The 10065-nt window shown below is 49.3% G+C and overlaps 1 protein-coding gene across 1 annotated transcript; it reads right to left on the bottom strand.

Annotated features, from left to right (window-relative positions):
* Positions 1-1063: 1063 nt before the first annotated feature.
* Positions 1064-8763, bottom strand: LOC128975349 (growth-regulated alpha protein-like). Its single transcript, XM_054392207.1, has 4 exons — positions 8700-8763; positions 8487-8613; positions 8180-8309; positions 1064-1165 (listed from the first exon to the last, which is right to left on the bottom strand). Exons 1-4 carry the CDS (start codon positions 8761-8763, stop codon positions 1064-1066), a joined length of 423 nt encoding a protein of 140 aa, XP_054248182.1.
* Positions 8764-10065: the final 1302 nt, after the last annotated feature.

Genomic DNA, 10065 nt, shown 5'->3' on the forward strand with positions numbered 1-10065 from the left:
CTCCTCCTCTTCTCCCTTGCCTGTCTCTCCTAAAGAGCTTATAACCCCCCAGTGCAGTACTCCAATTGTGAGAATCGTCCCACCACGTTTCTGTAATGGCAACTACATCATAGTCTTCCTGGTGAACCAAGAGTTCCAGTTCCTCTTGTTTGTTGCCCATACTGCGTGCATTGGTGTACATGCACTTCAGCTGGGCTGCTGATTTCACCAGTTTGTGTGGTCCTCCCTCCTCTCCAGGGAGACTGGTTTCCACACCCACCCCCTTCAGACCTAGTTTAAAGCCCTCCCAATGAGTCCTGCCAACCCCAGTGCCAGCACCCTCTTACCCTTTCTAGATAAATTCAACCCAACTTGGTCCAGCAGGTCAGGTGCAGTAAGAGTTGCCCCGTGATCAAAGAAGCCAAAATTCTGCTGCTGGCACCATCTCCTAAGCCAACTGTTGATGGTGTGGGTTTTCCTGTTCCTCTCAGTGTACACCACTGCTGCTGAGGGAACTGAGCAGAACACCACTTGAGCTCCTGCCCCGTCAATTGATTTCCCAAGGGCCTTAATTTCCTTTTTAATCTTCCTGGTGCTGCTCTTTTCAATTTCTTCACTTCCAGCCTGGATTACCAGCAATGGGTAATAGTCAGAGGGCTGGATTAGTTTAGGTAACCTTTGGGTGATGTCCCTCACCTGGGCCCCAGGTAGGCAGCACACCTCCCTATGGGATGGGTCAGGACGGCATATGGGTCCCTCTGTTCCCCTCAAGAGAGAGTCTCCAATAACTATAGCCTTTCTCTTTTTCTTTGTAGCACTGGTCCTTAAGGTTTGGGGGAGCTGCTTCGTCTTTGGCATCTCCTTGATCGGTTCCTCTACAATACTCTCATCCACATTGCCCTCAGCCTGCAGAGTCTCATAGTTATTGCTCAAGGGCAGCGGGGGAGGGGAAGAGGGTCGGGGTGCATTCCCTTTGCTTCCCCTGACAGGGACCCGTATCCACCCTCCACTGCTCCCCTCAGCTGGAGAGGGTTTCAAAGCCTGTTCCCACAAGGTAGCCACCAGGGGGCACTCATCCCACACCTTAGCCTCGCTCATCGCTGCTGCTGCCGACGCGCTGCTTGGGAAGCCGAAGCTGGTTCGGAAGGTCATGGTCATCACTAAACGGGAAGAGGGCACGTTTAGGCTGCAGATTAGGGAAAAATTCTTGACATTCGGGCTGGGGAGACACTGGAACAGGCTGCCTCGGGAGGTTGTGGATGCTCCCTCCCTGGAGGTGTTCAAGGCCAGGTTGAATGAGCCCTTCAGCAAGCTGGGCTGGTGGGAAGTGTGCCTGCCCATGGCAGGGGGGCTGGAACTGGATGACCCTTCCCAACCCAAACCCTTCTATGACTCTGTGATTAGTGATGGCATTAATTGCATCCAGTGCTATGTACCCACTGCTCTCAAATATCAAGTAGGAGCCTCCAGTCACCCCACTTATTTTAATCTTATTTTCTCTTAGGACCTGTTCCTGGATGGTGGTGGCAGGGAAACAGAGAGCAGCACAAATTCTGTTCCCTGTAGCTGTCAGCTGAAATAGAAAACACAAATTGTTTGTAGGAAATGGAAGAGAAATAGATCCAAGATGGAAATTCATGTTTAGGGTCTTGAAGAGAAAGGCATCAAAGCACAGGCAATATTTTGGAAACTTTTCTCCTGTGCTTACCATTAGGAATCCTCAAGCTACCAGGCAACACTGCATGGCTGGAAAAATCTTGTCTCAAATACAGTTTGAAGGCAGACACTGAAGATCTAAATACCCAGCCAAGTCTGTTTAAATGAGAGCCTTTGGCCTCCCTTTGTATAGATGTCAGTACAGGGAATTAGTGGTCTCAGGATGCTGGAGTTTGTGGATGGGTGAATTTGTGATTAACAACTGACATTTATTGTCTGGCATGCTCTGACTCTGCAGTGACTGACGTGAGTGCCATCAAAATCACTGGCAGACAGTCATGGCTGTTATTAATAGCAATTCCTAAGCAGTAATAAGCCCCAAATTCTATAACTTTAGCAGAAGTACAGAATATTTTTTACTTTTTCATTGCTTTTAATTATTAGTCTATTTGAATTGCAAGGAGTGTAAAATGCTCTGTCAGTTGAAGCAGATCCTATTCAAGTTGCACCACTTCCCAATTAAATTTGTGATAGGAGCATCTGCTCTGCCAGGACTCTTTTGGAATACTGTGATTCATTCCAGAACTTTGCCAAGTCAAAATGAGGTATCTAGTTGATGCCTGAGCTCCTTGCTATGAGCACAACAGCTCACAGCAGGGAATGTGGATTTTCAGCTCAGGGAAGCATCTCTTAAGCTTGCTTGACAGATGTTGATTTCATTTACAACCTCTTGTAGGCTCTTTGGAAATAATCATTAAGAGTTACCAACATTGCCAAGACTTTTGGCATGTGGTCTAACCACATGTTCCCAGTTAAGGCTGATAAAGGGATGTTCCTGTGGCTCTCAGTTAAAGCTTGTTCTGGTAAAAGAAGAAAAGCACCAATTAAATAATTTTTTAAACAACATACATCAGCAAAACACAACCTCAGGATTTTCTTTTGCTTTTACTTTGCCATGCAGATACCATTTGCACTGTTCCTGAACTCAGCAGAAGTCTTTGTGAATTTAAAACAAAGTGAATCCCCACTGAAGTTCCCAGAAAACCCATCCTAGGTACCTTCACTCCTGTCACTTGCCAGACTGTTCTTCAGCTGGCTTTGCGTTTGACAGAGCTACTCACTAGATTTTTTTTTTTTTTTGGTAGAACACTCATTTGTAGACAAGACAAGCCCCAAAAGTAACTTCTCTCCAGTTCATTGGCACAACTAAAGAACCTGGAAATTAAAACAAGGCAGGGCACAACTTCCAATTTTGTTCTCATGTTCAAAATGCAGCTAAGATCACAGAACTGTTTGGGTTGGAAAAGCCCTCCAAGATCAGAGTTCAACCAACAACCTAACATCACCATGGCCACTAAACTATGGCCCCAAGTGCCATGGCCACAGGTTTCTTGAGCACCTCCAGGGATGGGGACTCCACCACCTCCCTGGGCACTGAGTCTGACCACTCTTGCAACAAATATGTTTTTCCTCATCTCCAACCTAAGCCTCCCCTGGCACAATTCAGGCCATTCCCTCTCCTTCTATCACCTGAAACTAGAGAGAAGAGCCCAACCCCTGGTGCTGTATTGCTGGTGTTACGTGTCACACTCTCCAAGCTTGTGGCATTTTCTTTACTGAAAATGTTTGTGTTGTCCCAAAGCTGCCTGAAAATTATGTGGACTCCACATTCTCTCATACATCTGCCCAGTTTCACCATCCTTTGTGAGGAACTGGGGACATGGCAGCACTAATGTGCCACTGGTGCAAAGTTCCTCTCTCTTTATAGTTGGTTTTGGTGGTTTTATAGCACAAAGTTTCTGTCCAACAGAGCTCAAATTCTCTACTTTTCCATCACTAACATTTTGTTATGGATTTCTATTCCTTCAGGCCCAGACTAATGGTTGCTACCTAAGGTTTGCTTCTGGAGGCTGAAGAAGTGTTTCCTTCTGAGCCAAAGGTGGAATGCTGGTGCTCATGGCTGAGGTGAGAGCTGATTGAGTGTTACGAGCAGGGCTGGAAAGGGCTGGAAATCACCTGGGGAGAAGCTGCAGGTTAACTTGGTGGGCTGGGGTTGGGGAAAGACAGAGGCAGATTTGTGTTAGGTTGCTCTGAGCACCCTTTAATTTGTGACACACCTTTCTGTGCTGAGGAGGGCTGGTAAATTGATCTCCATGGCCTAAGGGATGAGAGCGTGTCACTGTTGGAGAGCCTGTGTGCTGCCAACAGACTAGGAGAGTTACAGAAAGAACACTGCAGAGGGTCTGTGAAAATGTGTGTTTCATCCTGGGTCTTGTCTCTTGGAGAGAGGGGCATTGGAGAAAATCATAGAATCATAGAATCAGTCAGGGTTGGAAGGGACCATAAGGATCATCTAGTTCCAACCCCCCTGCCATGGGCAGGGACACCTCACACTACATCAGGCTATGTATGTACAAAGAATTATCTGAAAATGTTCTAGCTTGGTTTAAGTAGAGAAAGGAAAAGGATCCATTTAGGTGGCAGTAAAAATCTAGTTGGATCCCCTCATGCTGAGCAGTGTGGTGTTCCTGGAAAGCAGAAGATGCTGGTCCAAATGAAAGGGCCAGAAGTGAGAAAAGTCTACAGGAAGCAATCTCTAATTTCTCTGCAGCTGTGGAGAACAAAGCACTTAGTTCACCATCCCCCTAAATATCATAGAATCATAGAACTGTTTTGGTTGGAAGAGACCTTTAAGATCATCTAAGCCCAACCTTCAACCCAAGACCTCAGTTCATCAGGTTCATCACAGCACAGCACAAAGCCCCTTAAGCTAATCACTCAAAGCTGGAACTTTACTTGGAAGCCCTCTTTCTGGCTCCGCTTTTTACACCAAGTATCTGCAGGGCTTAAATCCAGTGCAACAATAGTTGCAATGTGATGGTCTGTAGGAATTTATCTGAAACTCTTTAGGGTCCTCTCAAGCTTAACTTTCTTAGTGTCTGGAGAGTTTCAAAGGCCTGATGCTAAAACATTCTAAATCCCTTGAGAACTTAAAATAAAGCCAGGCTTTTGATGTCTCTTGTTTTACTAATTCTCTTGTTGGGCAATCTATGTCCATGCTGAAAATGGGTTGGGGAGGCAAAAATCCAGAGTTGCACAAGATAATTCCATTGCTGTTTCAGTAGATTAAGTACATCTGAAGGAAAAGAGATGACACAGAGCAGGAAGGGAAGAACTGCAGCAGTCTGCACTGAGCCACAGTTTTCCAGAGTAACTTCTATAAACATCTCTTCCAGGAGGTAACTTAGGTCTGTGGACTCTTGGAGCAGTGATTTCAGGTCACCTGTATGGAATGGTGGGAAGGAAAGGGAAGAAGATGTTTCCTACTGTCTGCTTCAGCACTGTGAGGTCAGGGATGGCTTTTGCATACCTGCAGTGATTCCCTAGTGCTGGTGAAGGAGGCAGGTTTTCATCTGCCTTAGTTTGCTCTGTCCTGCCTCATCAAAAAACAGAGTCCTTTGTTGTTGCAATGCAGCAAGGTTGCCACCTATCCATGTCCCTCTTTTCCGTGACAGATGAGGAGGGTAAGGGATAAATTTGACTTCTAACAGTGATAGACTGCAGAATGATAGGGGTTGGAAGGGACCTCTGGAGATCACACAGCAGAGTGAAGTACACATGGCTCCCATAGCAACAGCCACTCAATGGGACTGAAGATCCATTGAGCCCAGATTTCTGTCCAAAAACTTACTTCTAGGAGAAGGTTGAAGAACAGGCTGGGCATTGGCAGGAGTTTCCCAGAACTGCTTCTGTGCTACCAATGACTTTTGTCTCATGGACTGCCTGAGCAAGGCAGCATCTGGGGGTTTTCTGCCTTTTGTCTGCACATTATCCATAGGAGACTCCTGTGAGCTCCTGCTGTTTACAGCATCCTTTGCTTAGCTCCGAGTTCTGTGACAAACCACCTTGCCTTGGGTTCCAGCCTGTCTGCTGCAGTCCTGAGGCAGTAAAACACCAGAGGTGAGGTCAGTTGGTGCAGTGGCTGTTCAGGGTACACCTCTTTGTGAAGCACTGTTTTAAAAGGGATGCCCTTCCTTCTCCACTCTCCTGGGAGTGTCATGGTGCTGTCCTAGCAGAGCCTTGTGTGTCACTCCAACCTGAACTGCTGCATTTTGAACCTCTCATTGCATGAATCAATGCACTTTGCAGCAGACAAGTGGGACAAGATAGGGACTGACCCTGTTAACATTTTAACAAAGTCCTCTGTCAATGTTTTTTATGCCATAATACAGAATCACAGAATGCCAGGGGCTGGAAGGGACCTTGAAAGCTCATCCAGGTCAACTCCCCTGCCAGAGCAGGATCACCTACAGCAGATCACACAGGAACACATCTAGGCAGGTTTTGAATATCTCCAGAGAGGGAGACTCCACGACCCCCCTGGGCAGCCTGTTCCAGTGTTTTGTCACCCTCACAGTGAAAAAAAATTTCCTCATGTTTCCATGGAACTTCCTATGCCTCAACTTCCACCCAGTGCCCTTTGTCCCGGCACTGGGCATCACCCAGCAGAGCCTGGTTCCATCCTCTTAGCACTCACCCTGCACATCTTTATCAACATGAATGAGGTCACCTCTCAGGCTCCTCCTCTCCAAGCTACGGAACCCCAGCTCCCTCAGCCTCTCCTTGTAGGGAAGCTGTTCCACTCCCTTCATCATTTTTGTGTCTCTGTGATGGACTCTTCCAAGCAGTTCCCTGAGGTCCTTCTTGAACTGGGGGGCCCAGCACTGGACACAGTATTCCAGATGCAGCCTTACCAGGGCAGAGTAGAGGAGGAGGAGAAACTCTCTCAACCTACTAACCACAGCCCTTCCAATCCACAGTGAATCACAGAATGACATTAGTATGCTGGAGTTTTCAACAAGAAAAAAACATTTTTATTGCAGTCTATTTCATGACATGATCTCTTCATGAGCAACCCACCCATTGATGTAAACACAAATTTCCAGAGCAGAATATGGGAAACTGCTCTTTCCCTATTGGTTCTGACAGTATGTCATACAAGTAGACACAAAATATTTCACCTCTTCAGAACATTTACTGTTCCCTTACAGCTTGTGTATAAACACCAAACAATTCAATGTCAACTTGTCTGGAAATGAACAAACCACCCAGCCCCAACAGGATTTTGCTAGAAACCAAAACCATCCCAGCAGGAAACCTCCCAATTTCATAGAATCACAGAATCGTTAGGGTTGGAAGGGACCTCAAGGATCATCTGTTTCTAAGCCCCTTGCCATGGGCAGGGACACCTCACTCTAGATCAGGTTGCTCACAGACACATCCAGTCTGGCCTTAAAAACTTCCAGGGGTGAGGCTTCCACCACCTCCCTGGGAAACCTGTGCCAGTGTCTCACCACCCTCATGGGGAAGAACTTCTTAACATCCAATCTGAATCTACCCATTTCTATTTTTGCTCCATTCCCCCCACTCCTATCACTACCTGACACCCTCAAAAGTCCCTCCCCAGCTTTCATGTAGCCCCCTTCAGATACTGGAAGGCCACAAGAAGGTCTCCTTGGAGCCTTCTCTTCTCCAGGCTATACAGCCCCAACTCTCTCAGTTTCATGGAAGTTCTCAAAGGTCTTAAATGTTGAATAGAAAGAGAGACTTAAGGAGCAAGCTTCCTGTCATTCCATTGTGCTAACAGGTCCTAAGGGGTTCCACAGTAACTGCTAAGGAGCTGCAGTGGTGGGAGAAGAACATTCCAAGCCCAAGGCTCCTTCAGGCACCTGAGGCAGCATGTTGAGCATGGCAGCATCACGCTGCACTTGCTTCAACCATCTCATTTCAACCACACCATCACCTAGGAAAGCTGGGCCAGATGATCCTTGGGAACCCTTCCAACCTGGCATTCTTGGATCCCTTTATTCCCATCTAACCCTAAGCAGGCACTCCAGTGCCAAGAGGCAGGCATCAGTCATAGCAGTGTGCTCCCACTCCAACCTCTGTGGTCAGTCTGTCTGCAGACACTGGCACAAGGGTCTCCACTATGGCCCCATCTTCTTTTTGGGTATTAATGCTGTTTGTAAGAACTTGTTGGGAAATAGTATTTGGAGAGGAGGAGCTTGTGCAGAAGTTTTCACTCAGAGGTATCTAGCAAGGTCTGTGTTGCCTTATCAAATCTCTTCAATCACTTTATCCTAGTTAATAAATACATAGGCAGGAATGGGCCTATGTAATAAATATGAGGGGAAGAGAAGGAGGGTCTCAGGGGGATTGAGTATAGAACAGCTGGTCCATAAACTCATCAGAACTAGAGAGCTGGGCTGTGAGCTTCTTCCAGCATCCATCTTCACCAGTAGCTTCTTTTGGGGATGTTTCCTCCTCAGAGCTGCTTATGTGAACTGCAACAGGCATTAGTCAAGCCACAAAGCCAGTCAGATCTCTCCTTCTTGCATGACCTACACACCAAGTCCCACAGGAGATGTCTCCTGGAGAGGTGCCTGGTGGTGGTGGTGGCACAACCAGGCAGATTGCTCTCCAGAGACCAGTGACAGTTACTCCTGGGACACCCAGGCTGATTTCACATCCAGCCAGAAGCTACCTTGGCCTCTAGAAGGGCTGGAGTTAGGGTTGGCGCCTGTTGGTTCTTGCTGAGGATCCTGGTGAGGATGAGCTTGACCCAGGGTGCGGAGGGGTTCAGGCAGAGTGTCTGTCCCTGCTTCGTTGTGGCTCTGCAGGGTGACAGAGGGGGTGAGGATCAGGACAGGGATCAAGGCAGGAGGAGGACCGTCCCGGGTGAGGACTGAAGCCGGGATGAGGATTGGGACCGGATGAGGATTGGAACTGGGATGAGTAATGGGGCCGGGGTGAGGACCGGGTCCGGGATGAGGACCGGGTCGGGCACTTACATGACCTCGGGCACGGAGCAGTGCGGCCCCTCGGCGAGCAACTCGATGCGTGCCAGCCTCCTCGGCGAGACGACCTCGGACACGGTTCGCAGGCAGCGGCAGCGCAGCTCCCCGGCCAGCGGCACCCCTGCCAGCGGGAGGAGACACTTGAGCCCCGGCTCGGGACCCCCGCGGCACCCCCCGAGCCCCCGGGAACCTCCCGCAGCCTCTTACCCCGGCAGACGGTGGCGGCGGCGGCCAGCAGGAGTGCGGCCAGGAGGCGAAGGCGCTGGCCCATGGCGGTTCTGGCTGCGGTGGGGCTGCGGTAAAAGGCTGGGCAGCCACCGTGTCCGCGGGGCTTTTATCCTGCTCCGGGAGCTGCCGGGCAGGAGAAACATGATTCAACCGCCGTCACGGACACTGCCTCCTCCCTGCGGGCGGCCGCTGCTCGCCCGCTCCCCTGCCTGTCACCTGCCGGCTTGGCACGGCACGGCTCGGCACGGGTGCATGGAGGGGCTGCGGGGTCGGGTTCCGTGCCCCGCCTGTCCCCGTGCCCACCGCTTCTGGCTGTCCCAGTGGGCTCCAGTTACTGGGAGCCCAGCAGTGCCGGTGCCAGCTGTGGAGCTCATACAGGGACAGACTTTCGTTTAGATACCATAATTGGGAGGCTAAGGACAGGGACTTGCTGGAGATGGGACAGCAAAGGGTGCAGAGATGCTGAGAGATCTGGAACAGCTCTGTGATAGGGAAAGACTGAAAGAATTGGGGGTGTTTAGGCTGGAAAAGAGCAGCCTGAGGGGAATCTCATCAATGCTGATCAATACTTCAAGGTGGGTGGCAGGAGGATGGCACCAGGTTTTGTTCAGTGGTGCCCAGTGACAGGACAAGAGGCAATGGGCACCAGCTTGACCCTCAGAAGTTCCATCTAAACATGAGGAGGAACTTCTGTAATGTGAGGGTGCTGGAGCCCTGGAGCAGGCTGCCCAGAGAGGTGGTGGAGCCTCCATCTCTGGAGACATTCCCAACCCACCTGGAGGTCTTCCTGTGTGACCTTCTCTAGCTGACGCTGCCTTGGCAAGGGGGTTGGAGTGGATGATCTCCAGAGGTCCCTTCCAATCCCTACCATTCTGTGTGACTCTGTGTGTTACATTTAACCCAGCCCAAGTTTATTTAAGTTCCTAAGCCTAAAAGATGCAAGCAGAAACTGAGACATTAAATCCTTTGTGTAAAGAAGTTCCCATTCCATTTGGTTTCTCTGCCAGGCACACAGATCCAAGCAGTGTGGGTTTAGTTATTAGCCAAAAACCAAAGAGCCCTGACTGCTGTGGGAGCAGGGAGTAGTAGGGCCATCTCCAGCCTCCTGGAAAGTGGTCAAGGCTTAAAGTCAGCCAGAGGATCCAGGGGTGCCTCTGAGCAGCAGGTGCAGTGCAGAGGTGACACAGCCATCCCACCCTTTCCTCCCTGTCCTTGGAGACCATGCATTGCTTTATTTCAGTCCTCCTGCTTTGCTCTGGGCTGCTGTTGGGCTTTCTAGGCCAGTGAAGACTGATCAGGTTTTTCCCCCTAAGATCTTTTCAAAGATGTAATAATTGTATGATTG

This window comes from Indicator indicator, chromosome 25 (genome assembly GCF_027791375.1).
Source record: "Indicator indicator isolate 239-I01 chromosome 25, UM_Iind_1.1, whole genome shotgun sequence".
NCBI classification, from domain to species: Eukaryota; Metazoa; Chordata; class Aves; order Piciformes; family Indicatoridae; genus Indicator; species Indicator indicator.

Coding starts and splice junctions, on each gene's coding strand:
- LOC128975349 (XM_054392207.1), bottom strand. CDS start 8,763: ATGGGCCAGCGCCTTCGCCTCCTGGCCGCACTCCTGCTGGCCGCCGCC. Junction 8,310..8,486: donor TGCTCCGTGCCCGAGGTCAT/GTAAGTGCCCGA, acceptor GTCACCCTGCAG/AGCCACAACGAAGCAGGGAC. Junction 1,166..8,179: donor CAGCCCTTCTAGAGGCCAAG/GTAGCTTCTGGC, acceptor CCTAATCTGCAG/CCTAAACGTGCCCTCTTCCC.